We start from the raw sequence: 27825 nt of genomic DNA on the forward strand, positions 1-27825 counted from the left end.
ACAGTGGAGGAAGGAATCCAGCTCCCAAGATGGCGGCGTCTGAGGAGCGGATGGCTGAGGAAGGAGGCGGCGGCCACGGCGACGGCGGCTCCTGCTCGGCCGCCGGCTCCGCTCAGCGACAGCCCCCGCCGCCCCCGTCGCAGGCCCCGCAGCCGGGGTCCCAGGCACCTGCGGCGCCCGCGCTGGCTCCGGACCACCTGCCTCAAAACAACACTCTGGTGGCGCTGCCCATCGTAGCCATCGAGAACATACTCAGCTTTATGTCCTACGACGAAATTAGCCAGCTCCGCCTGGTGAGGCCCCCGCGGGACCCCGCCTCTGTGCCCTCCGGGCGGAGGTCTGGGGAGCGCGCCCCCGCCGCCGGGCAGTGTCCCCGGGGCCGGCCGGCGGGGTGCTGCTGCCCCGGCACCCCGAGTCCCGGGCGGGCGGGCGAGCGGACGGGCGGGCGGGCGGGCGAGGCTCCGCGCCTTGGGGGTCCCCTCGCCCCCGGCCTGGGGCGCGCCCGCCGGCGAGAAGTCACGGAGTTGGGCTTGGTGCCCGCCGCCCGGCTGAGCAGGGATCCCCGAGGGGGCTGGCGGCCTGCCTCGACTTACCGCCCTGGCCGTCCCCTCGCCCGGCTTCCCGCGAGTACACTCCCAAGGAGGCAGATGGCCCCAGCCAGGCTGGGGTTGTGTTGCAAGAATAGTGTATTGTTCCTCCAGCCACCCGGGCTTCCTGGTCGAGAAGGATGAAGTGGGTTTGGTCTACCCCGGTCCCCCAACCCCAGTTGAGTGTTTTCGTGGCTCTAATAACCCCGAGCCTTAGTTGACCACCAAGTAGAGCCCTGGGAGATGGCCGGAGGGCTTTGCCTCTCTGACACTTCTACCCAGAGTGGAGTAACTTGGCCCTTGACAAACTGTTACCCGCCCCCCCACCCCCTATCTTGCCATCATTTTTTAAACTAGTGCCTCAAGCCCCCCCCACTCCCCCACTGTCAGAGTGGTTTATTTATGCCCTAAAAATAGCTCGTTCTATCGAAGACTTTAAAAGAAAAAACAATTGCCTTTGGAATTTTGCTACATCCCAGAGGTTTGTCCGAGGATTTGGTGAATTCCTTGGTTCAGGAAGATGCCTCACTTCCTCCCAGTGCATTTATCTCTAAGTGGTCAGGAAATTTGAAGGAGGTGGACATTTTTGAAGTGATTGCGAGCCCGTTCTGTGCAGTCTATAAATGTGTTCAGAATTGTTTATAAAAGGACAAAGGCATCTTTCTGAATGTGCTGTGTGTAGCATTTTCTTAATAGTCAATATGCCATATTTTAGACCTATATACCTCCAGGTCAAAATTGACCGTAATTGCATTTCAAAGGAAATCATTTCAAATAGCGTGTAATCATTCACTCAGACGGCGGGCAGGTTGTGTGTGTGTGTTTCCCCTGGTCGATACCATGCCAGTCTCCAAAATGGAACATTTCTTCAGTTGGAAGTAGGTATTTCAGGATATGGTACCCTGGATTTTCAAAACATGGTCCTAAAATTTCATGTAGAATCATAAGTATAGTTTAAGAAGAATGGGGTTTGACCAGAATTTATGCTTTATGTACATGATGTTTGCAATTGGACATAGCATTTGATTGAAATGACCCAGTCAGTCAGACAATGGCTTTGCAAAGCTTGGAATGTTCGCAGTTGTTTTAAGTGTTGAGAAAAACTGGCTTTTATTTGCATGTTAGTCATTTTCCGTATTTTCATTTTCTTCTCTCGTTCATTTTTGTCTGGTGTGTGTGTGTGTGTGTGTGTGTGTGTGTGTGTGTGTGTGTGTGTGTGTTACTGCTTTTTCACTGTTGTGTGTGTGTGTGTTACTGCTTTTTCACTGTTCTGGACTTCAAACTCGATACTCTATCAGCTATAATTCGTTTGTCTTTCTGTTTCCTGTCCTAGTGTTACAGATTTATAATTTAAACCATTTTTCTCAAGGAGTCCCTTTGCTCCCCACTTCCCAGCCAGTTTTATACCTGCACCTATGGTTTAGAAACCAGGAGGTCTTGTACCTTTCTTGTACCTTTCTTTCCCTAATGGTACTGGGTCTTTATGCCACTTAAGATGGATCTTTGGTTTTAGATTCATTGGTTTCAGAAAATACAATCCAAGTAACATAAAATACAGGTGTTCTTTCTTGTCACTAGGTGTCAGCATTAATTTTATTATGATCTTTTCGTGAAATTGATAGAAAAGAAAGATTGCCTGGCAGGCTCTTTGTATGTATCGTTTCAATTTAAATGGTTATTTTTACTTAAATTATTTGCTAAAAAAAATCAAGAGACTTAAGTATATGTTCTGGCATCTGCTATATACATTACTTAAGTTCCTTCCATTGTGTTTACTTGAATACGAAGTAAGGCTGGATAAGCCCAGAAGGGAACAATAATAGTACAGTTAGTAGGGGAGGGAGGAAAAATAAAATAAAAAAGAATACAGTTAGCTTTCCTAAAGCAAAGTTGTAATCCATGGGCTAGTGTATGCATTATTAAGATAGGCATTTTGCTTTTTTTCTCCCTCTTCCTCTAAAACATCAGTCTTCCCTGTTCCTAGCACCGAACTTAAAGAGCAGGTGCGTAACCCAAGTACTCAGTGTTCTGTATTTTCTATAAAAGATCTCTGACCTGGAGTTGCTATAACAATATATTTCAATTATTTTTCCAGGTTAGTTGATGATAGTCTTTGCCTCCTGTAACCATAAATAATTGAAATTTGATTTTCCAGCCTACTGGTTTCTGAGGGTCTGTCTGAATGCCTTATTCAATTGGCTCTCTTCCTGCTACTAAATTTTGCTTCCCAAACATATGCAGCCTGAAAATTCTGGCTCCATAGAAATAGCTTAAATATTTAATTCCTATCATACGTTAAAATGTATCTGACTGAATATTACTTTTCAAATGGCAAGGTATGCGCTTTGAGTTCGATGCTTTCCCACAGAAAGACAAATTCGTGTTGATGTGGCTTTGGTGTGTCACTCAGACCCTTAATAGGGACCTGAGAGCCTTGAAACAAGTAGCCAGGGGTAAGGATGGAGACTAGCAGAGCTAGCTTTGAACGTGCTACTTTGACTATTGAGGATAATAGAGATGGTGGTTCCCCTCCCTGTAATTCCGGTGGTGCTCCTGCAAATAGAGTGCATCTGTTATATTTCAGAACATAAATATGACTGCATGGTAAATCAAGAATTCTTGCTATTATTTGGAATAGAGATTTCCAGTCAGCAGCCAAGTATGTAAAGCCATGCTCTGCCCCAAGAGACTTGTCTAGATCACTCTAGAGAGTAGACTCTGCTGTTTATAGTTCCTTTCATGGTTGGTTTGTTTTAACATGGGAGAAAGCTTTAGTTATAGATTGGGTTGGTAGTAGGGACAACGAAGAGGCCTTTTTCTTTTGTTTGAGTTAGGCCTCTTCTCTGCCTCTTCTCACCCTCTGCTAGAAGTTCTTGACGTTTTGTCTCAGTGTATCTACCTTTATACTCCTTTTAAAGGGTTTGATGGTCCCAAGACCTTACCTTAGAAAGTCCCATAAAACACAAGCATACAAACACACATCCATTAGCTGCCAGAATACCAAGGCAAGGCATTATTACTGTATTGCTCTAGAACCTCAGCTGGACACCTGTGAGTGAGTGCGAGTCACCTCTTTTCCATTATGAGGATAGTTTGACCGTGCAGACTCCTGAAAGGGCCTTGGAAACCCCACCTACCACCTACCCTGAGAACCACTGCCCTTTTTACAGAGTAACCTGTGTTGTGGATTTTGTTTTCCTCCCAGTTCTCTGCAGCAGGTACTGAAGGAAAGGTAAGGGTAATAATCTCCTAGGACAGTTCTTCCCTTCCTCACTCTTCCTGAGGACTCACAGAGGAAGAGTTCAAGCAACAGTCCTGCCCCGGTGTACTCATGGAGATGTAATGGACATACCCTTCCCAGCACACTTACGAAGCACCCGACTAATAAAGGCAGAAAGCATACATAAAGGGTGTTGAAGTTAAGCAGGAAAAACTTCTTCGGGACCATTGTTGGAACATTGCCTGCAGAAAGGGCCTGGAAGGCATGGAAGCACCTGGAAGGATTGGCCGAGGGGCTGGCATGAGCTTGAGTCTGGAGGTATAAAGTTTTCAGTGTGCTGTTGGGACGTTTCCACCTATACTTGGGCTTTATTCCCCAGCAGAGTGAAGTGTAAGAAACTATTTTTTATATTCTCCAGGATTGGCAGCCTTTGGTGAGGAGACATGTGTAAGAACACTAGCAGAATAGGGGCTGGACAGGGGACTCAGTTAAAACTTGCTTAGCAGTCAGAAGAGTGGAAATTCAGATCCCCAAAACCCACATATGTGCCAAGTAGGCATGACAGCCCACTTGTAATTCTAGCCTCTGAGGTAGAGATCCCTGAACTAGCCAGCTAGAGCCTCACTGTGTTGGAAAGCCCTGGGCTTAAGAGACCACTCTTCAAAAAAATAAAGGAAGAGAGGTTGTGGAAGTTCCATATTCACCTTACTTCTCTGTGTGCACGTGTGCCTGCCTAACATGAAAAGAAGGGAAAAGCTGCTTTAATCATGTCATATGTATTTGTATTCCCTGTACTGTCTTGGGCAGTTCCTACCACTGCCAAGCTGGAGACTAAGTCTCCACACATGGATCTTTGGAAGACATCATATCCAAATGACAACAAGGTGTGGAGATACATCTGGTATCTTCTATGTAGTGATTGTTTTTTGTTTGCTTTGTTTTTTGAGACAGGGTTTCTCTGTGGAGGCTGTCCTGGAACTCGCTCTTGTAGACCAGGCTGGCCTCGAACTCACAGAGATCCGCCTGCCTCTGCCTCCTGAGTGCTAGGATTAAAGGCGTGCACCACCACCACCCAGCTATGCAGTGATTCTTTTGCTGTTTTGTGTACTTGTGCATTCACCTGTGTAGGTGCACATACCCAGGGAGAAATAAGGTCAGCATTGGTAATCCTCCTGTCTCTACTCCCCCTTATTCACCGTGTATCATTTGGGCCTTCCATAGTCTGTGATGCAGTGTAAGCTTTCCATGTATTGAACAAAATACTTAAAGCATTTCACTGTTGTGAATAAACAATAGAAAGTCACATCATTGTGAAGTAAAGGGGTTTTCTGTGTAACTTACACTAACTACTGGAAATGTGGTCTTTATTTGCCTCGACTAGATTAGATCTTTTATTTTTCAGGTTTGTGATTCACTCCAGCATGAAACTAATATTTTGCAACACTTTACAAATTTTCCTTTATGTACATGTGTGTGGGTGTTGTCATGTACATGTGTGTGGGTGGCATACATATGTGCATGTGAGTGTGAAGGTCAGAGGTTGACTGGCCTGGTATAGCTCCTTCAAACTAGCAAACTCTGGGTCTTCCTGCCAGCACCTCTAAGTGCTACAATTACAAGCATGCACCACTATCTTTAACTTAACGGAAAAAAATGTTTTAAATTTTGTTTTGCTTGTATTTATGTGTGAGGGTCTGTGTCAGCCACATGTATACAGTTGCTATAGGGGCCAGAGGTGTTGGATTCCCTATAGCTAGAGTTACAAGTGACTGTGAGCCCCCCTTGTGACAGTGCTGGAAACCAAACAGGTCTTCTGGAAGAACAGCAAATACTTTTAATTGCTGAGTCATCATCCCCCCCCCAGAAAAAAGTTTTGAGACTAAATTAGCATAGTATAAACAAGATAGTCATTTTTATCAGTGCATCAAAGTACCTCCATTTTAATCAGTGCTCACTTCATTTACTGTAAACAGCCCAGGTAACAGAAAACTCATCAAAAAGTCTTCCCAATGGCTTTATAGGAATCCTCGGAACAGACTCTTCCTAATTGTTTTTCTCAGACTAATGTAAGATGAATTTAATTTGTTTTCTTTCAAGTGAATATCTAGAGGACAAACCACCCAAGATAAAAATATTTGTTAGAATTCTACCTGCTGATGATTGAGAATTATTAGGTTACAAGCACTGGCTGCTCTTCCAGAGTACCTAGATTTGATTCCCAGCACTCCTAAGGCTGGCATCTCACAACCATCCATGCCAGTTGCAAGAATCCAATGCCCTCTTCTGGCCTCCAAGGGCACATGGTGCACACAACGTACATGTAAGCAAGTCACCCGTATGTATAAATATGCTGTGTACTTGTACAAGTACTCTTAGGCAGCCTATTTTGTAAGATGGACATCATTTTTTATGAAACATAAAATACTGTTATGTAAGACTTAGTAAGTTGGTCCTTCTTTAGATGAGAGAAATGAAAGTGAGTTCCCTGAAAAAGAAAATAGGAAAGAAAACAGGCAAAATGGATGTCCTCATTCACTATTGATTTTATAAATAACATTTCCTCCATCATTAATTCTGGGCACGTTTCCTTCATTTGTCTGCTCCTTCTCTTACTCTAAATGAAGGCAGAGCAGTTTGGGTGCACAGGCACTGGCAAAGATATAGCTCACCTTTTACCAACTTGTTTAAAGAGCACAAATATAAAGCGTAGCTCTGAATACTTGCCTTGTATAACCACAGTGTCATCTATTTCCAGGAGTTAGTATTCCAGCTTATCTTCAGCTTTCTCAGTTTCCCTCAGATGTCTTTTATAGCTTTTTTGGGGGGGAGGAGCATCTAGGATCTGATAAAGAATTAAGCTCTAGGTCAGGAGTTACTCACGCTTTTAATCCCAGCCCTCAGGAGGCAGAGGCAGGTGGATCTCTGTGAGTTTGAGCCAGCCTGGTCTACTGAGTGAGTTCCAGGACAGCTTCCAAAGCAATACAGAGAAACCCTGTCTTGAACCCCCCCCCCCCCCAAAAAAAAACAAAAAACAAAAGAATTAAGCTCTAGAATACTCCACGTTTTCATTTTTTTCTGCTATTGATCTTTTGAAGAGTTCAGAGACATATAACTAGTAAAATCAGTTGAAATCACATGTATTAGCATGTAATTGTGATCTCAGCACTTGAAAAACAGACAGAAGGATTGCTCCAAGTTCACATTCAGCCTGGGCTATGATCAGGACCCTGTCCCAAGCAGTCAAAACAAGTGAAAAATGAAGCCCTACTCTATAGTTTGGTGTCAGTAGTTTGAACTCAGGCATTGGGTCTTTAGTGATAGCTTCTGAGCTCTTTAGAGAAAAACATCAAGCGCTTCATTTAAAAAGCAAAACTTTAGAGCACCAGAGAATATGTTGTAAAAACTGAGCTGTATTACACAATGTCCTCCATTCCAAGGTAGTGTTTCATAACTCGGTATTTATGAGATCGGAGTGTGTCTTGAGCTGCTGTGTATGTCATTGTGGTGATTTATATGAGTTACATCTGAAAGCCTTTACAGCATCTTAAACAAAATTGAAGACTTCTAGGGTAGCATTTTTCAAGACAGCTCAGGCATCAGAGGAGGAAATGCTGCAAATTAAAAGGCATCATGTATTATAAGCTGCTCAGCCAAGTGTCTACCTTAGAATTAACCAAAACTTAACTTCAGAGATATTAAAGGAAAATTGCAAGTTTCACAGATTTATCATGCAGTTGCTTTGCATTGTCAAGAAAGGCCATGGCGACAACAAATCTAAAAAAAATTCTAAACAAATATATGAAGGAGAGCTAGAGAGATGGCTCAGTGGTTAAGCGCACTGACTGCTCTTCTAGAGGACCCAGGTTCAATTCCCAACACCCACATGACAGCTCATAGCTGTTTGTAACTCCAAGATCTAACACCCTCACACACAGACATACATATTGGCAAAACACCAATTAAAAAAATCAATATATGTGAAAAAATTTTTGTTACTACTTAAGTTTAAAAATTATTTTTAAAAAGGATAAACATGACATTTTAAATCCTGAAGTAATTAATGAATTAGGAAAACTTAATTCTGTTTCCTAGTATTAAAGGAGCAGTGTCATTCCTGTACAATGGTGGATTTCATTAGTTCCCTTTGTTTGGGGTTTTGGGGAGGGAGTATATTTTTTCAATAATTATGTAGCATTTATGTTTTTCTCCCCTTTAATAAAATTAGAAAAACTGGGAGTGGAGAGACAGCTCAGCAAGTAAGAGTGCTTTCTGCTCTTCCAGGGAACCGGATTCCATTCCCAGTACTCATGTGGCAGCTCACAGCCACCTGTAATTCCAGATCCAGGGGATCCTCTGGCCTCTGTAGGCATCACGCCCGCACATAGTACACAGACATATATGCATGCAAAACCTATACATATAAGATAACTAAGAACTGTTAACCGATGCATACATTCATTGTGTGTATTGATGTTTATAACTGATGTGTTTAAATTGACTGACTTTTAAAAACTGTAGTGCTGCCAAAAGTTGTTTCCTACATCTGGTGTCCAGTCTTGTTGCCGTCGCCCTTCCCCCCCCTCACTCCTCCCCATCCCCCACCCCCGCTTTATTCTTTTTAAGTTGATGCATAAGTGTTGTGCATATTTGGAAAACTGTTAGTTAATTAGTTGAGACAGTCTTATGCTGGCCTGTTCTTGATATGTAGCCCAGGCTGGCCATGAACTCTAGCTCTTACTTTCAAGTGCTAAGATTACAGGCATGTACCACCAATGCTTGGAGCGGGTTTGGGCACACATATCTGTTGTGTAATGTCCAAATTAGGATAAACATGAATCTCAAACCTTTACAGTTTTTTATAGTGGAAACATTTAAAATCTTTTCCTGACATTTATAAGTGTACTGTATTTGATCTCTGTAGTTAACTTGCACTCAGTAACTACATGAGTGCAAGGTAACTACAGCCTCTAAATGGAGCTTAGTGAGTGTTGGTTAGTCCTTTTCCACCCGACTCAACCCTTCTCAACCTCTCCTTTCTACAATTCTAGCCTGTTCCCATGAGCTCCAATGGTTTCTGACATAGGCATCATCTTTGTTTATTATGCTCTGTGTTTTTAATTTGTGTAAACTGCCAATTGGCCAGGATTTTTGTTGATGTTATTAACCAGAGAAATATTTTCCCTTGAGCCTTGGAAAATTATTAACATACCCCTAAATTTAGAGCTGCACTTTAGGTGAGGTAGTTTGGGAATTGTTTCTGCTGTACAGGGTGGTGCAGTTAGGTGTGGTGTGGTACTGAACCCAGAACCTCTCCTCTCTACCACTATGCTACCTCCTTATCCTAGATGGGGTGACTGAAAGTTGCAAGCTAGCACACATTGGCAGCAATGGTCATTAAGTTGCTTGCCATAGGGAAGGAAGTTCAGTATAGTCCAGTTTTCCTAAGATGACTGCCTCTTTTTGAATCCTAAACAGAAGATGTGTGTGTGGTTTTATATCTTCATGTCTGTGCTGTCAGTGCTTATTGAACATTCATGAAAGGAGAAGGTCCAATAAAACACTGCGTGTCACACGCTGTTGACTAATGCTTCATGGTGTGTGATGTTGGCTTCGGTGGTGCTGCTCTAATTTGTCTTTGTGACGTGTTCTTTGTTTTGTTTTGTTTTCTGTTTTTGTCCTTTCTGTTAACTCCCATCTAGGGACGTCAGTGGAGGCTTCATTTATAAACATTCTTTTTTATATTTTTATCTTTTCCTTTTTCCTCTGGGCTTCATCCATATTGATTTCAGCTGTCTCCACTGAATTTTCAGAAGTACATTTTTTTAACTACGATATTACAATGCTTGCAGAAATAGCCAGCACCAGTATCAGATCTTTGAAAAGATCGGGGATTGTCTTTTGAGAGTGGTTTCTCATTTTCTGATTTACAGGCTTTAGACTTGGGAAGTTTTCTCTCACCTTCCCTGTACATCTGATCTGTCTTCAGAAATACCTCCTTGGTACTTTGCTCATTGCAGACTTTGTCCTTTTGCAGACTATCGCCTATCATACTGCAGTCTTGCTCTTTCTTCCCTAGAGGCCCAAGTCATGTGCTTTAGTCATGTGCTTTCCCCTTGGTTGACTTGGCTTCTCATTAGTGACTCTTATCTACTCAAATTAGTAAAGCACTCATATTACTGAATTTCTGCATGGTTAAAGAAAGACGGTAGAACCCTTAGAACCAGCTAGATCCAGTGGAACAGAATTCATAACAAGTAATTTCAACAGACTTTATAGTTGTTACAGGAATAATCGATTGTCCTTAGGGGGTTTGTAAGAATGTGGTTCTCAGAACTTAGTAATGTTGCGGGGTCTGCAGACACAAGAATACCCTGTAACTTAACAGTAGAGGGCTTTAGTAGAATACCCTGTAACTTAACAGTAGAGGGCTTTAGTAGAATACCCTGTAACTTAACAGTAGAGGGCTTTAGTAGAATACCCTGTAACTTAACAGTAGAGGGCTTTAGTAGAATACCCTGTAACTTAACAGTAGAGGGCTTTAGTAGAATACCCTGTAACTTAACAGTAGAGGGCTTTAGTAGCCCTCTTCCCTTCCGTTGTCCCCAGTTCTTACTCCAGATGCCCCACTCTGAAGTCTCTGACCACTCTGTTTCACATTTTCTCTTAACTTTCTGCCTTGAAAGATGAGAATGTAGCCTTCTCTGTTTCCATTTCACAAATAAATACACTATCTTTTTCTTCCTCAAAAAAAAAAAAAACCAATTCAGTGCTCATGATTGTTTCGATGTGTTTACTCCATATTAGGCTACTGAATTTCTGAAGTGTGTTCCAGAGAGCCCACAGAGGTTCCCAGAATGGGCTCATTCTTGTGTTTTGTTGTTTTGTTTTTAATGTTTATGGGTGTTTTGTCCTCATGTGTATCTGTGCACCATGTGTGCACCTGGTGCTTGGGGAGGCCAGAAGAGGACATCAGATCCCCTGGAACTGAGTTACAGAAGGTTGTGAGCCTCCGTATGAGTGCTGGAAAAGCAGCAAAGCCCTGTAGATACTTCTGTTACAGTACTAAGATACTGTATTTCTCACTAAAGTATACCATAGCCTTTTCTAGTAGTTATATGGCCTGTGATCTCATCTGTATGTTAGTAACAATTAAAATATCTACTTGTATGTTCTTGTGGAAATAATTTTTAGAATTTTGTCATATCAAAGAACTTTGAAAAATAGTGCTTCTCACTAAACATAGTTTTAAAAGGAAATTATTTTTCATTTAAAACATGTTAAAGGCCAAGTGAGGTGCACAGGCATGTGCACAGGCGTGTACATATGTTCAGAATCAGGTGTGATGTACATGCCTGTATCCCAGCACTTGAGAGGTTGAGGCAGGACGATCAGGAGGTCAAGGCCATCCTCTGATACAGAATAAATTCAAGAACAACCTGGTTATGTGTGACCTTGTCTGTCTTTCTCAGTATGTGTGTAGGACATTGGACCCCTTTTAAATTTACGGTAAAGTAGAAGTGATTCATTGTGCCTTACTCATAAGATTCTTTTACATTCCACTGAAACTAAATCCCAGTTACTCTTTGCCTTTGAATGAACAGACCCCTCAGTGGGTTTAAAAAGCAGTGATTTGGATTTTTTTGAGACATTCTTGCTACAAAGCCCTGGCTGGCCTGGAACTCATTCTGTGCTCCTCAAACTTGAAATAGACCTCCCGCCTCTTATTTCTTGAGTGCTGGGATTACTGGGGTGTGTCACTACCTTCAGTTTGTTTTTGTTTTACTTTATTATACAGTTGAAAATAACTTTTCCCTAATGTGTTTCCTATGGCCTGCTGTGACTCAATATTAAAACATGGAAGTCTTCATGAAATTCTGCTCAGTGTGCAGGAATTTTTGTCTTCCTGTGCTCCCAGGATAAATAAACTTAGATGTTTCATCTTAACAAGCACACAGCAAGCATTTGTGCATGGATACTGTAATGGAATAGGACATATAAAAAGAAGCATGACATAGCCTCTGCTAATTGGCATGGCCCTGGTAAGCACTAGCTTCAATAGCTTGTACTTTCTAGCATCTAGCCTATATAGTGAGAAGTAACCTTTAGGTTGATCACCAAACCATTATAAAGTTTTCAGGGCAAAAAAAACAAAACCACTAAGTTTTATATGCTGGATTTAAAATATTAAAAGATAATAAAGATGCTAGGATTGCTCAGAAATATAGAAATTAGATCTGTAGAACTGAGGCTTCAGTTATGCAGTAGTTTAGAGTAGTCCAAAGGAATTAGCTTGTGTGATTTAATCCCATTTTGCGATTGTCTCAGCTGTCTCTTATCAGTCTTGCCAGTGAACCTGTAACGGTGGCCACACACCTTTGGGCGTGGCTTCAGGTGGTTGGAAGCAGAATGAGCTAGTGGTTGCCTTTCCGATGTCCATTGAGATGCTTTGGAGGATATAACAGCATCCCATCTGAAAGCCTTGGTCATCATGACCCAAATCACTAAGAAATAAAAGTTCTCACTATGCGTGTATTTCGGAGATTAGACTAAAATTTGAATTTACCTTTTTTTGGGGGGAGGGGGGATAGAAGGGAATGTTTCAAATTATTAAAAGCTTTCAGGTGCATCATTTTACCGTACTGCAGACAGGTGTTCTGCACACCTAAGCAAGTGATACTGCTTTGCCCAAACAATTTCGTGGTGAGACACCATAATAATTCCATGGCACTGATGACACTGGCAGTAAGTCAGGTTAGATACCATTTGGGGAACAGTAAAGCACAGAGACCTTCCCACCTCAGTCATCCCATCCAAGTTCATCATTAGTGAATTTGGTCCTTGGTTTCTTTTTTCTTTTTAATTCTGTCTCCCCTCTGCTATAGGTTTGTAAAAGAATGGACTTGGTCTGTCAGAGAATGTTGAATCAGGGATTTCTGAAAGTGGAGAGGTACCACAATCTATGCCAGAAGCAAGTTAAAGCACAACTGCCAAGGTATGTTCCAGCTAGCAGAGGGGGCATGGCGGGTTTGCTTGATGAGAAATGAATAATAATCTGGCCAGGCATTGGTGGCATATGCCTTTAATCCCAGAACTTGGGGGGCAGAAGTAGGTGGATCTCTGAGTTTGAGGCCAGCCTGGTCTCCAGAGCAAGTTCCAAGATAGCCAGAGCTACACAGAGGAACCCTATCTAGAAAAAACAAGGGAAAAAAATAAAAGAGGGCTGGAGAGATGACTCAGTAGTTAAGAAGATTTGAGAGGCAGAGGCAGGCAGATCTCTGTGAGTTTGAGGCCAGCCTGGTCTACAGAGTGAGTTCCAGGACAGCCAGGTCTCTGTAGAGAGACCTTGTCTCAATAAATAAATAAGTTAATTAATTAAAGATTAAGTCAGATGTGATGTTGCACCTCTGTATTCCTAGCACTTGAGCGATGGAAGCAGGAGGATCAGGAATTCGAGGCCAGCCTGGGCTACATGAAACCCTATCTTTGAAAGAGTCTCAAAAAATCAAAATGAAAGGAAAGAGAATAGGGGAAGAGAACAAGACAGAAATAGAAAGGCATATATGTTTGTGGCCTGGAAGATTCTATATTGTTAATGTGACAGTGTTTCTCAGGTCTGTCTCTCTCTCTCTATGTATATATATATATATACATCACACATATATACACTACTGACAGAGGCTCAGCTCTCTATGCATACATAGTTTTTAGAATTTGGACAGCTAATCTTAAACTAACACAGTTTTAAGTAACAGTGTTGGAAGACAAATACGTCTTGATTTTAAAACTTGGTACTAAGCTGCAGTAATCAAAATAGTATGGTACAAATATAATGATAGATACAGATCAGTGGAATAAAAGAGAGAGTCTGGAAGATAAACCCTTGTATAGTTACTTGATTTTCAGTAAGGATGCCAGGAAAGTTCAGTTGGATAAAGAATGATATGTTTTTAAAAAATTGGTCAGGTAAGGTGATACATGCCTTTAATCTCAGCACTTGGGAGGCAGAGGCAGGAGGATCTCTGTGAGTTCAAGGTCAGCCTGGTCTACTTAGCAAGTTCTGGGACAGCTAGGACTATATAGAGAGACCCTTTAGGGGTCAGCAAGATTGCTCACAGGTCAGAGCACTGATTAATCCTTTTTTAAAAGACAAAATGAACCAAATTAAAAGTTAACAGATATATTTCTTTTTTTTAATACTTTATTTATTTATTGTGTATACAGTCTTCTGCCTGTATGCCAGCAGAGGACACCAGATCTCATTCAAGGTAGTTTTGAGCCACCATGTGGTTGCCGGGAATTGAACTCAGGACCTCTGGAAGAACAGTCAGTGCTCTTAACCGCTGAGCCTTCTCTCCAGCCCCAAACAGATGTATTTCAATAAAGCAATTTGCCCTGAGTGTGTATTCAAGAGAAATTAAAAGTGTGTTCATACAGAAACTTGAACACTATAGCTCAGTGGATCACTTGACTAGCATGTACAAGGTCCTGGTGTGGTGTCTTAGGGTTGCTATTGCTGTGAAGAGACACCATGACTACAGCAACTCGTTTCAGTGGGGTGGCTTACAGCTTCAGAGGTTCAGCTCATTATCGTCATGACAAGACATTGTGGCATGCCAGCAGATGTGGTGCTGAAGATGTAGCTGAGAGTCCTACATCTTGCAGGTAGCAGGAAGTGATCTGTCTCACTGGGAGTAGCTTCTTCCAACAAGGCTACACCTCCTAATAGCTTCACTCCCTTTGGGGCCCATTTTCTTCCAAACCACCATATCTAGCTGGTCAGTGGAGGCTCACACCTTTAATCCCAGCACTTGGGAGGCAGGCAGATCTCTGTGAGTTTGAGGCCAGCCTGGTCTACAGAACAAGTTCCAGGACAGCCAGAGTGGTTACACAGAGAAACCATTTCTCAATCCCTTAACCCCCAGCCCCCCCCACAAAAAAAAAAACAAACACTACATCTGGTTCCCAACACAACAAAAACACATACTTGTACACAGATTTTTTTTTTTTTTTTTGGTTTTTTGAGACAGGGTTTCTCTGTAGCTTTGGAGGCTGTCCTGGAACTCACTTTGTAGACCAGGCTGGCCTCGAACTCACAGAGATCCGCCTGCTTCCGCCTCCCGAATGCTGGGATTACAGACGTGCGCCACCACCGCCCAGATGTGCTTAGCATCTTTATTCATAATCAAAAACAACCCAGATGTGTAAAGGGATGATATCTGTGTATAAGGGGATGCTATTCAGCAATAAAAAGGTCAGTGTTAGAGCATCAGTGAACTGTGTGAACTATAGAAATGTGAAAAGCCAGACACAAAGGCTGCCTCATAATCCCATTTATTCTGGTGTTCAGAAAAAAGGAAATCATAGAACAGAAGGTAGATGACTTGGCAGATGGCTGCAACTGATGCGGCGTACATGTTCTCGTGTGATGAAGGTCATACCACTCTATTACACAGAATCTACTCTGATTAAACTACATACTCAATAGGGTATGACACAGGTACAGAGAGTGCACAGCTGCCTTCTAAATAAAGAAATACCGAGTTTTACATTTGAATTACTTGTGAGTAAGACTGTTAGAGGAGGTTGAGGAGAAAGAGAAAGAGAGAAAGGTGTTGGGATCAGACTCAGGGCCTCGCAGGTACTGGGCAGGTGGTCTACCCCTGTGCTGCACTGCCAACTGTTACTGTGTCTTCAAACAAAGTGATTTTTAAGACAGGTATTTTGTTAACAGTCGTTCTTATTAAAGATATATGAGTATTGTGGTTATGACCCAGTTGCATATGTTTAGTATGTTAAAGTTCATCTGTTTGATTAAGATGCTTTGATTGGTTAACATTTTATTCTACACTACTGCTTTAACGGTCACCACTGACTTTTTTCTTTTTCTTTTTTTCTTTTTTCTTTTTTTTTTTGGTTTTTCGAGACAGGGTTTCTCTGTGGCTTTGGAGGCTGCCCTGGAACTCGCTTGGTAGTCCAGGCTGGTCTCGAACTCACAGAGATCCGCCTGCCTCTGCCTCCCGAGTGCTGGGATTAAAGGCGTGCGCCACCAACGCCCGGCTCACCACTGACTTTTATTGTTATTTCAGGAGAGAGTCAGAAAGGAGAAACCATTCTTTAGCTCGTCATGCAGATATCCTTGCTGCCGTGGAAACGAGGCTGTCACTGTTAAATATGACTTTCATGAAGTATGTGGATTCCAACCTCTGTTGCTTCATCCCAGGAAAGGTAACCAGTGCCACATACCCAGAAAGTTAGGCTGCCCTGTGTAAACTGAGTCTTCAAACGTTACAGAAGTTTTTATGATGTCAGAAATATTACCTCTCTGAATGTGTTTTTATTAGTGACTATATTTAGCTTTTCTGTACAATTATAAATATGCATCATTCATGTGATCTTGACATTTAAAAGTCTAAATTGTAAAATGCACAGCAGAACAGAGACTTTTGGGGGCTTGTAGTTAAGAAAATATTTTGACCTTTATTGTCAGAATACCAGAAATGCTGCATTGAACAAGAAAGGGATTGTGCTGCCTTCAAGATTGCTGCAGTTTGGGGGAGGTAGGATGGAGAGTTGCTGGGTTTGGTTTGGTTTGGTTTGAGAAATGTTTGGTTTTTCAGATTTAACCAGAGTCATATTTGTTGTGTGGGAATATACCAGGGTTAAGGAGTTGACCTCTTTACCACATTAAGTATGGCACTTGTACTGTTACTAAGTAAATTCCCCCTCCCCAACCACACTGAATGACCTGAAACTTCTGGGAACGTCCTACTTGTTGAATTGAGTACAGATTCAATAAGATATAGAAGCATGGAAATGGATTTAAGGATCATTTTACTTCTTGATAGACACTGGCAAAAGTGTCCTTTCAGTGGTGGAAATTTCTTTTTTCCATAAACAATTATAGTGGCAATATTGTATGTAGATACTGTTCCCATTCTCAGTTTGTAATGACATCTGATTTGGTGGCATATACTTTATTTCAAATCTTCTTTGTTGTATCTGATTTCCTCATATGACCTACAAATGCTTTTATAAGATACTTTAAGAGCATGACTAACTAAAACCTGGGTTCACATTTTTTATGGCAGATTTTATGTATGTATAGCCCTTAGCTCTATGTGCTGCTGAGTTCTTTGAGCCTGTATGACCTGTCCTCTCCAATAGACAATTTCACTGCGTGTCTCTTTTTAATAATAGAAGCAGCACAGTCATAGCATCCAGTTTCCTACCATCAAAGAAAGTGCAGCCTGTTGTTCTAACAGGGGTTTGTGGCTGGATTGGGGGCCTGCAAAGATGAGTATTTTTATCTGGCCTTTACAGAAGTTGTTGCCAGTCTTCGTTTGGGTTTGCATAACTGAACCGTGGATTTGCACTGCCTGAACAAGTGCAGGGAAGTCCAGTCTATGTCTGTTATTTTTGGAAACTCTTGCTGTCCTTTAGATTTCAATTCTAGTATCAAGTCAGTGGGCAGCAATGGACACATCTTCAGATTTCCAAATGGCGTGTTTTCCAGATCTAGCAATTGTAGACCATTTTTCTCTTTAGTGTGCACTCCTTCTTGAATCATTTGAAAATATGTTATAGACACTAGTAAGCCTTGGTTCTTAGATATGTTCTGTGTTTCCTAAGTACTAGGGCAGTCTTCCTTGTACAGATAGAAAACCAGGAAATTTAGCATTAGTAAAATACTCCTACCTGTCTTTGACAGTTTCTATTTAGATTTCATTGCATATCACAGTAGTACTTTCCTAGTGCTTGGTTCCCTCTCCCCCCTCCCTCCTTCCTTCCCTTCCTCTTTCCCTCCCTCCTCTCTCCCTCTCTCTCTCTCTCTCTCTTGGAACTTGTTATGTAGAATAGGTCAACCTTGAACAGAGATCCACCTCCCTCTGCCTCCCGAGCACTGGATTAAAGTTGTGCACCACCTTATTTGTTTGTTTATCAGGATAGGGTCTTACTCTGTATTCCTGCCTGGCCTCAAACTCACAGAGATCTGCCTGTCTCTGCCTCCAAAATGCTGGCAATAAAGATGTGGACCGCCAGTTCCTTCATTATCATAGGCCAGTTATAGTGAGGGTTAACAATTCAGGGTTATCTAATATTTCTAAAATATCTTGCCTTTTTAATTAGATTTCCTACAAAATGCTCTTAAACCTAAGATTACTTGGGATTATTTATTTTACTGTGACTAGTCCAAAAAAGCTGTAAGCCTTTAAATGAAAACGTGTTCTTTTAAAAAACAAAGGTGTATATGGGGTGAGTGCCTGCAGAGCCCAGAGAAGGTGCTGGGTCCTTCATATGTGTAGTTATAGGTGCTTGTGCCCCAGAGAAGGTGCTGGGTCCTTCAGATGTGTAGTTATAGGTGCTTGTGCCCCAGAGAAGGTGCTGGGTCCTTCACATGTGTAGTTATAGGTGCTTGTGCCCCAGAGAAGGTGCTGGGTCCTTCAGATGTGTAGTTATAGGTGCTTGTGCCCTAGAAAAAGTGCTGGGTCCTTCAGATGTGTAGTTATAGGTGCTTGTGCCCCAGAGAAGGTGCTGGGTCCTTCAGATGTGTAGTTATAGGTGCTTGTGCCCCAGAGAAGGTGCTGGGTCCTTCAGATGTGTAGTTATAGGTGCTTGTGCCCCAGAGAAGGTGCTGGGTCCTTCAGATGTGTAGTTATAGGTGCTTGTGCCCCAGAGAAGGTGCTGGGTCCTTCAGATGTGTAGTTATAGGTGCTTGTGCCCCAGAGAAGGTGCTGGGTCCTTCAGATGTGTAGTTATAGGTGCTTGTGCCCCAGAGAAGGTGCTGGGTCCTTCAGATGTGTAGTTATAGGTGCTTGTGCCCCAGAGAAGGTGCTGGGTCCTTCAGATGTGTAGTTATAGGTGCTTGTGCCCCAGAGAAGGTGCTTGGTCCTTCAGATGTGTAGTTATAGGTGCTTGTGCCCCAGAGAAGGTGCTGGGTCCTTCAGATGTGTAGTTATAGGTGCTTGTGCCCCAGAGAAGGTGCTGGGTCCTTCAGATGTGTAGTTATAGGTGCTTGTGCAGGTCTCTCCTTCAGCAACCTTCTTGGGTGACTGGGAAGTTCTGGTTGACTTTTTATGTGCTGTGGTCTTGATATTAGCAAATAACAAAGACTTGCTAGACTAAAAGGTAGCAGAGTGAAACTGGATGAAAAGCTCATGTAAGGGTTAATAATGTAGGCTGATAGTCTAAGTGAAATAGAAAAGATATTCAAACAAACGCATGCCATATAAGGAGTATTCAGGGCCATTTGGATTATGGAAGACATTTTTTAATATTGAAGAGTGGAAAGGGTGAAGTTGATGTGAAGAAATCCCAGGTAGAAGAAAAACACAGAGGTGGATAGCATGAAAATGAAGGCGTAGGAGGATTCCAATGGAGGCTGACCAGACCAGGTGCAGGTGGTCAGTGCTGTTACTTTACAGTTCGAATATGTGCTTCATGCAGTGAAGTTTCTGTTTAGAAATGTGATAGTGTGGCGCACGCCTTTAATCCCAGCACTTGGGAGGTAGAGGCAGGCGGATCTCTGTGAGTTCGAGGCCAGCCTGGTCTACAAAGTGAGTTCCAGGACAGCCTCCAAAGCCACAGAGAAACCCTGTCTCGAAAAACCAAAAAAAAAAAAAAAGAAAAAGAAATGTCATAGTGACTCACATGGGGAATAGGACAAACATTTGAAGTACATAAATATTCTTGAAAACTTGGTTTATTGCTTAAGGCCTAGTTAGGGTTAGGTATGTGGCGTATTACTTGAAAGGCATACAAACAGCCTTTAGGTAACCCTGGAGGTTCACTTGTCTTTCTGCTCCCTCTCAGGATGTGTTTGTCTTGTATTTTCTATTTTGTTGTGGCTGCTTTTTGTTTTGAGATAGATCTCCAGGTTGACCTCCAGTCATGGTTGCCTTGCTCCAGCCTGTGAGTGTGCTCCACCAGATTAAACAGTTATGAGAGATGATCAGATGAATTCTGAGACAGGGTTTCTCTGTGGCTTTGGGGGCCGTCCTGGAACTCACTCTGTAGGCCAGGCTGGCCTCAAACTCAGACGTCTGCCTGCCTCTGCCTCCTGAGTGATGAGATTAAAGACTTAGGCCATCATGCTCAGCTAATGTTTGCTTGTAGAAATACACCCTAGAATAAATGTCTCGGGTACAGTATCAGGCATGTTGATTGCTTACGTTGTCACCTATCCATTTATGCCATCCACCGGCCTTGGCTCCATTCCTTTTCCTTATTTGTCCTTGTTTTGTTGCACTTATTCATTCATTTGTGCTTTTTGAAATAGGCTCCCACTATGTAGCCGAGGCTGGCCCTGGACTTGTGATCTTCCTACCTTAACCTCCTGAGTACTGGGGTTGCAGGCTTGGCCACCACTTCTGACTGTTGTTTTTCTTCAACCCTCTGTCTTCTCTGCTTTCCCCTGCTGCTCAGAGTTTACTGTTTTATTTCCATTCCCTCATTAGACTGCTTTCTGTGTCTCACACGGTACTTTATTTGTACAGGGACTTGCTGTAGTCTGTCTGATGTCTGTCTGTCTTATGAGTCATTCACAAAGTGACTTACTGTTGGATAGGATCTGTCTTTTCACAGCTGAATAAATAAACATTGCTAAACATGCTGCAAATATTAGTCTACCAGTAAATATGGGTATACATAATATCTAGAGATTTAGTTATAAAACAGAGGATACATAATTAAACAGAAGCACATATAAGAATTGTGTGTTTTGAGAAATTATTCTCAGTAGTAATCTTGTTAACTCTTTGTATTCAAAGCAACTACCCTCTAAAACCCATGTTCTTAATTTGCAGTTAACCCTGTCGCTTGCCTCTACACACTTTCATTTGGATATGTCAATATTAATACAAATAGCTCTTATTTAGTTAATACCTAGAAGTAGCTGGCATGTGCCAGGCACTGTGGGACTCTATGTATCCAGTAGTGAAACCAACCATGGTCTATTCCGAGGTTGCCTCAGACTCACAGAGACCCACCTGCCTCTGCCTCCTGAGTGCTGAGGTTAAAGGTGTGTGCCCCATGCCTGGCCACGAATAAGTGTCTTACTATCCCTGTTCACTGGTTTTTACTCTGATGCTTTGAAACATCACAAGCATTAGGAAGCACTCTGAAAATACTGGATTTTTTTATGTACATTGGTGTGAAGGTTGGAACTGTAGTTACAGACAGTGGTGAGTTGCCATGTGGGTGCTGGGAATTGAACCCAGGTCCTCTGGAAGAACAGCCCTAATTCTTGAGCCATCTCTCCAGCTCCCTTGAATATGCATTTTAAACTCTGTTTGCATAATTATATCCAAGAAAAAGTACTCCATTTTACTATAGACTAGCTTTCTAACATGGTAGTTGAATAGGTTATTGAAAAAGTTCATTTTCTTCTAGCATGAGTTCTGTATAGAATAATAATGGCAAAAATATATAAAATAAGCTGGGCGTTGGTGGCGCACGTGTTTAATCCCAGCACTCGGGAGGCAGAGGCAGGCGGATCTCTGTGAGTTCGAGGCCAGCCTGGTCTACAAAGTGAGTTCCAGGACATCCTCCAAAGCTACAGAGAAACCCTGTCTCAAAAAACCAAAAAAAAAAAAAAATATATATATATATATATATATATACATACATACATACATATATACATATATATTTATACACACACATACATACATACATACACACACACACATCTCAGCACTGTTGGTTCTTTGACTGTGCCTTTGACTCCCTGGTCCTCGTGGTCTCTCTGTGGGCTCAGACCCTTGTTGCTGTCTGTTTCCTGCAGTTTGCCTTCTGTCTTCTTGACTTTGGTCCAGCTGCCTCTGGCACATATCACCTGATTGCCCATTGAATTCAACACAGTATGTGTTACTCCCATTCAGTCTACCTGATGTTCTCTCTGTCTCAGCTCATTCTGTTCCTTGTCGGTCCTTGCCCACAAAGTTGGTCACTTCAGTGAAGCCATCCTATGATCATCCTAAGGACCATTCCTGACAGTTTAATTTTGCTGACACTTACTGGGCAAGTCATTCTAGACTGACCAGGGATCATCACCTTCAACTTGAATCTAGAAAATGTTAAGGGCTACGGTTTGTCCAGGCACTGTTAGACTAGATTCTATGTTTTTTGTATGTTTGTTCTCTGAGTCAAGAAGAGAAGGCAGATTACAAGACCGGCCCAGACTTGGGATGAATGCAGCAAGAGGAAAATATGATTCAAGGAGGGTTGAGACTCTGATGGCATAATGGTTTGGCTTATAGCCCCTGGTTCTTGTGAGATGCGGTCCCATTGCAGTAGACGTTATCTGCTCTGTGGTCTTCAAAGATGGGAACCACTGTTTTCAGGTCTGTGTTGAAGCCATGGGTGTGTGAACAATACCCTGGCAGGGAGTAAAGCTGAGAGCACACTTGTCTAAGGACATTGAGCTACTGTTGAAGTAGGAGAGGGGGCATTAGAACCAGTGCAGCACGCCCTGGCTGCTTCTCCATTGATGTTTGCTTCCGATTGCCCATTGCAGGTGTCATTAAAATAGAAAAGCACATTTGCTGCCCTTTGACAGTGAGAAAGTGTGGTCTGAAAGCTTACTCCACGTTGTGTCAACTCTTAGAAAAGCAAAGCTTTAAGGGACAGAACATGTGGTGGGAGTGCACAAAAGAGGAACCAGATGGAGTTCTTGGGGCTTGGGCACAGAATCAGGTTTGAGTGTAGACTTGGGTGACCCCCCCACCCCGCCACTACTCCATGCAGAGTTTAATGTCTGCACTTAGTTCTCTAGTTTCTTTAGCAGTCATGTGGCTCTTGTTGTGTGTGTTTTTGTGTCTCCCTGGTTGCTCCAATTTCCTTCAGGGCAGGAGCTGTATCTTATTGTTCTGACTCTGTAGAGTACCCTGGTCCAAGAAAGATGCTTACTAGGTCTAGGCGTCCAGAAGTCTGTGCTGTGGACTCCCCTCCCGAGCTCATGCGTTAGATGCTCTGTAAGTTTTCATAGCAGCTGTAAGATGGGTCATCCCGACTTCACTGTTTAGCTGATCTCTTTTAAAACTTTAAAAAGGGCTTACAAGAGTTCATTATTGTAGGTGATTGATGAGATTTACCGTGTACTGAGATACGTCAACTCTACCAGAGCCCCTCAGCGAGCCCATGAAGTACTACAAGAATTGCGGGATATCTCCTCCATGGCGATGGAGTACTTTGATGAGAAGATTGTTCCAATCCTGAAGAGGAAACTGCCAGGATCAGATGTATCTGGAAGACTCATGGGCTCTCCTCCAGGTATCCTTTTTGTTTGTTTGTTTTTTTTTCTTTTGCTGACAGGGACGCACTATGTATCTATAGCCCAAGCTGGCATCAGACTCTATATAGCCTGTGTTAGCCTCAGACTTAGGGTGATCGTCATGCCTTGGCCTCTCCCGAGTGCTGGAATCATGGCTGTGCACCACCGGCACGGCAGCTCTGCTCGGGGTATGTCTTCAGTTTTTAATACCCCTTGTGAAAACTTGATAGCCCTGTTGTCTGTGTTTTCATTTGCCCACAGTTAGTTGGTTTGGTGCTGAGGATGGAACCCAGAGCTCTGCACATGTTCTGCTGCAAGGCTACTTCCCCAGCCTCCTGCTTCTGGTTTGGGGAGTTTTTTGTTTTGGTTTGTTTTTTTTTTTTTTTTTCTTAAATTATGCTCTCTAGAACCATTTCATAGCTAACTCTTTACATGTGACCATACCACTAACTTAAAATTAGTTTGTATTGTAATAAACCCAAAATCCTAAAATAAGCTGATGTGTTCCCAGTAGAAAATATGAATGATTACCCCTTTAAATGCTTTCTCCACAGTTCCTGGACCATCTGCAGCCCTGACAACAATGCAGCTCTTCTCCAAGCAAAACCCTTCAAGACAAGAGGTTACCAAACTCCAGCAGCAGGTTAAAACCAACGGTGCTGGCGTGACTGTTCTCAGGCGTGAAATTTCTGAGCTCCGCACCAAAGTGCAAGAACAGCAGAAACAGCTTCAAGACCAAGACCAGAAACTGCTAGAGCAGACCCAGATCATAGGTGAACAGAATGCACGGTTGGCAGAGCTGGAGCGCAAGCTCCGAGAGGTCATGGAAAGTGCAGTAGGAACATCTTCAGGGTCTGGGCAGAGTGAGGAGTCTCCTCGGAAGAGGAGGAAGGCAACAGAAGCCATAGACTCTCTTAGGAAATCCAAACGACTTCGGAATAGAAAGTAAATTGGAATGTGGCTGTGGCTCCAGAGGGAGACATCCATGGCTGGGAGTTTAAGCAGGAGGCTGGAGCAACATGGCGTCCCTTAGGCTTCCAGGCAATCAGAACACAACTTACACTTGGCTCTTGTGGTTGGCATCCTTCTCGCGCTTCTCTGGTGGAGCCGATGCACAGAACCTCCTTACTTGCAATAGATCTGTACTAACCAGACCCATGCTATCATATTTGGCATATTTGGGAGCTAACGTTTTTCCTGTGCAGATGATGTGTTAAGTTTGTTTGTTTCAGCATATATGCACATTACATACGGATTTTAAACAAACCCATTCTTGACAGACTAAAAATTAAGTTTAATACATAAAATGTCCTGTTCACTTGAAAGAAAAAAAAATCTACTTTTTAAATGGACACTATCATGTTTAAAAAAAAGTTGACTTTTTGTTTGTTATAAGTGACCTTTGTCTGGAATGTCTGAGAAGTAGTTAATACTTTGGCATTGAAGCAATGGGTAACGGAAAGGACTGCGTAGGTTGACTGTAGCAGGGGCTCTACAGTCCTGACTGTCTATTTTTATAAGCTACTGGCAAGGGATGTTTCCAATTGCTAGATACAGGCTTTCAGTTTTCTTTGGGGCCATGTCCTGCATTTGCATGGATGGATGCATGCATTGCCTAGTCAGCACACTTCACAGCTCTTGCACTGGTGTTGATCTTAAACCTCTAACACCACTTGTAGAGCTGTGCCTTTATTGGTTTAAGCGCTTAACATCTTCCTCTGCAGCTGCTTGCCTGTAGGGGGAGAATCATCAGTCCATTTGTCCTCCGGTTTTGCAGACACAGGAGACTGTAAAGTCCACTGATGTGTCTTTTCTCTGTAGGGTTCAGGTACACTGGCTAAGAGAGAACCCCATATCCAAGCCTCTTTCTGTAGAAGTCAGACCTCTGGGAACGAGTCATGATTCTGACTTGTCACTGTGCTCATGGGTCAGTCATGACTGAAGGAAAAAGTTCATCGAAGAACATTGTGTGTGCCGTGAGAAAGCGGTTTCACCATTTCATTTCTGGCCCATGAGCTCCCATGATCCCTAAACAGAAGCTTTAGTTTTGTTTGCACTCCTGTTTTGAGCTCGTAACTGGAAATGTGTGTCTTGCACTGTCCAACCCGAGTGGTCACTTTAACAACCTCCAAATTGTGTAAAGTGCTTCTTTTCCCTGTTGTATATTTTTGACCATTCAACAATCACTGTCCTATTTTTATTATAATGTACTAAATTATGTAGTTTTGTTCTTTTAAACATCTGTTGCTTTGGGCTTCAGTTATTTATAGTAAGTTTAGGTATGAGATAGTAAAAACTATCCCTTTCCAGGTGAAAATTGGCACCTGTGTAAAACTAAGGTTTTGGTAAATCTCACAGTGGGAGAAAAAAGCAGGAGGTTGTCATCCGTCCAACATGATGCATTATGCGTCCTCTAGGTTACTTTTCCAAGTGACACTCTCCTGCCCATTCTTAGTATCATCCCGTCATGGTCCTGCCCTGGTTTTGTTTAAGTTGTCAATTTACAATGTCGTGTGTTTTCAGTGAGAAACCGTATGGCATCCAAGTGTTTCATGGTTTGTTGGGAAGGTAATTTTAAAATAAACAGTTTCCTAGAAAGATTTGTCAGCCAAGGTCATCCATAAAGGTCCTTGTCTAGAACTCGTTTTCTCAGCAGGTCTCACTGTTGCGATCCTAGGACGTAGCCATATCACCGTAGCCTTGGAGGAGGCCTGTGGGGCACTCCGAGCTTGACTGTATCAGTCTACTGTTCTGGTAGAGGAAGACTTTCTTAAGCATCAAGTACAGGTTTTTCAAAGTATAATCCTTATGCATCAAAGAAATGAACCTCAAATTATTTCTTCAATAATTTAATAATTTCTCAGAATTTTTTTCAAACTTCATCTAACTAGCCTAAATGTAACCTCTAGTCTTCCATTAGTTACTGTGCGTGCATGGCTTTCATAATGAGCACCCACGGTAAGAAGGGGTATGTCTGCTGCACGCACCTGAGACCTCCAGCCCATCAGATACAGGCGCACCAAGAATAAAGTACTACAGCTCGCTTGTCTTAAGCTTTACTCAGAGTCACTAACACATGTTAGGAAGTTGTCTTCACCATTTAATACAGTTCTTTAGGATAGCGTAGTAGCATTTAGGGTTTTCCAAATCATGCATTATTTGAATAGCTAAAACTGACTTGCCATGGGAAAACTTAAGCAGGCTCCTGAGAGACACCTCTTGCATTTCCTGGCAGAAGCTTACATGCGGTAGGTGGTTTACAGCACCTTTTGTAAAAGTGTCCCACCGAGAAGCGATTCCTCTGTCTGAGTTGGTCATCCCTATGTATGAGCTTACCCGTGGTACACACTACACACAGGCATACAAACATGAAAAGACATGGATGGGAGGTGAAGAGGACTGGCCCCTGTCCTGCAAAGCCCTGCTCACCTCCTACAGAGACTGCTCAACTGCTTTCCAACCGACGTGGGTTACAGGAACTCCTCAAGCTTCCCTTCTGATGTGGAGATCCTAGAGGTAGTGGGGCAATTAGCAGTAACCCTACTGTTGTAAAGACTACTGGGGTGCCCCAGGTTGAAAGCCAATAATTTGGAATCAACTTATTTTGTAAAACATGTTTTTTTGGAGTACCGAACTTCACAGGGGCTTGCCTTAATTTAGTAGTTTCAAGATGTATGCGCTAATATTCTATGTGTTGAAATGTTAAAATATTCTATGTAGCCCCAAGTGTGGGTAAAACAAGAGTTTAATGCCTAAATAAATAAGCTAAAAGGTGTCACTACAGCTGGATTTTTTAGAGAAAGTGAACACAAAAAATAGGCTATGCGTCATGAACAAAAATGATGGCACCTTGGGATTGCACTATTTCATGCACTGTTTTATATGCCATTTCATAGCCTGCACTTTAACGTCCAAAGAAATGCTGTGTGGTGCCCGTTCCTTGTTAGTGAGCTCATTCTGTTTCACTCCACTGAGTTAGTTTCCTTAGCTGCCTTCCTTATTTGAGTTCTCTGCATCCTTAGCCATAATACTTCCTAGGATCCGAGAACTCCCGTCTCATCAGTTTCTAACCGTGTAGCATTTAATGTAAACCACATCCTTGGTGATCAGCACAGTCACAGATCCTCTTCTAATGGTGAGTACCTGTTTGTTACCTAAACCAAACCCTCAGAAGTAGACGCCGTGAGATTTGAATGCAGGAATGAAAGACCTGAAAGGGAGCCCATGAAATGACACAGCTGCTTGGAAATGACAGATTCTTACAGGAAATTGCCTATCCCATGCTTGAGATCTGCGTGAGTTCCTTTAGCAGGCAAGAGGTTCAGTTAACATTACTTAAATGTAGAGCCTACCATCTGCAGGAAGTTAGTTATTTTCAACAAACACGTAAGTCTACAAAACCGACAGCAACCACCGCTGTTGGAGTGTGGCCACCGACTGTTGTCACTTTGAGTAAACAGCGTGTCACACAGATAAGAACGAGGGTAGGCTTGAGTGATGTTGACCTTTCCCGGTTTCCTAAGAATCATGGTTATTATCTCTGAAGCCCAAGCATTAAATCCACCTTCTCCCTTTGTGTCTGAAGATAACCACACACTTTAGCATAGGAATCCAATCAGGCCATTGCCAAAGTCTAGTGGTTCATACTGCCGAAAGGTTAGGCACGTAGAAGCTTCCTTTATGTGCTGTCGTATGTCTGTTTACTTATGCTCGTGAGCAACAATAAACCACTAGTTTACCTTCTGGAA

The 27825-nt window shown here is 42.6% G+C and overlaps 1 protein-coding gene across 2 annotated transcripts; it reads left to right on the forward strand.

Moving 5' to 3' along the window:
* On the forward strand, nt 1–27825 carry Fbxo28 (F-box protein 28). 2 transcript variants are annotated; one of them, XM_005078121.4, is made up of 5 exons: nt 1–293; nt 12690–12799; nt 15894–16032; nt 22881–23076; nt 23632–27825. In XM_005078121.4, exons 1-5 carry the CDS (start codon nt 30–32, stop codon nt 24024–24026), a joined length of 1104 nt encoding a protein of 367 aa, XP_005078178.1. In that variant the 5' UTR covers nt 1–29; the 3' UTR covers nt 24027–27825. The 2 variants fall into 2 exon arrangements, with proteins under 2 accessions (XP_005078178.1, XP_021087516.1); XM_021231857.2 differs by lacking the exon at nt 1–293 and adding an exon at nt 1839–4125.

This window comes from Mesocricetus auratus, unplaced genomic scaffold (genome assembly GCF_017639785.1).
Source record: "Mesocricetus auratus isolate SY011 unplaced genomic scaffold, BCM_Maur_2.0 Super-Scaffold_100676, whole genome shotgun sequence".
In the NCBI taxonomy this organism is placed as follows: Eukaryota; Metazoa; Chordata; class Mammalia; order Rodentia; family Cricetidae; genus Mesocricetus; species Mesocricetus auratus.

Excerpts from the sequence above, each read along its gene's own strand:
- Fbxo28 (XM_005078121.4), top strand. The coding sequence starts at position 30 with ATGGCGGCGTCTGAGGAGCGGATGGCTGAGGAAGGAGGCGGCGGCCAC. Across the intron at positions 294-12,689 it reads AAATTAGCCAGCTCCGCCTG|GTTTGTAAAAGAATGGACTT; the intron begins GTGAGGCCCCCG and ends CCTCTGCTATAG. Across the intron at positions 12,800-15,893 it reads GTTAAAGCACAACTGCCAAG|GAGAGAGTCAGAAAGGAGAA; the intron begins GTATGTTCCAGC and ends TTGTTATTTCAG.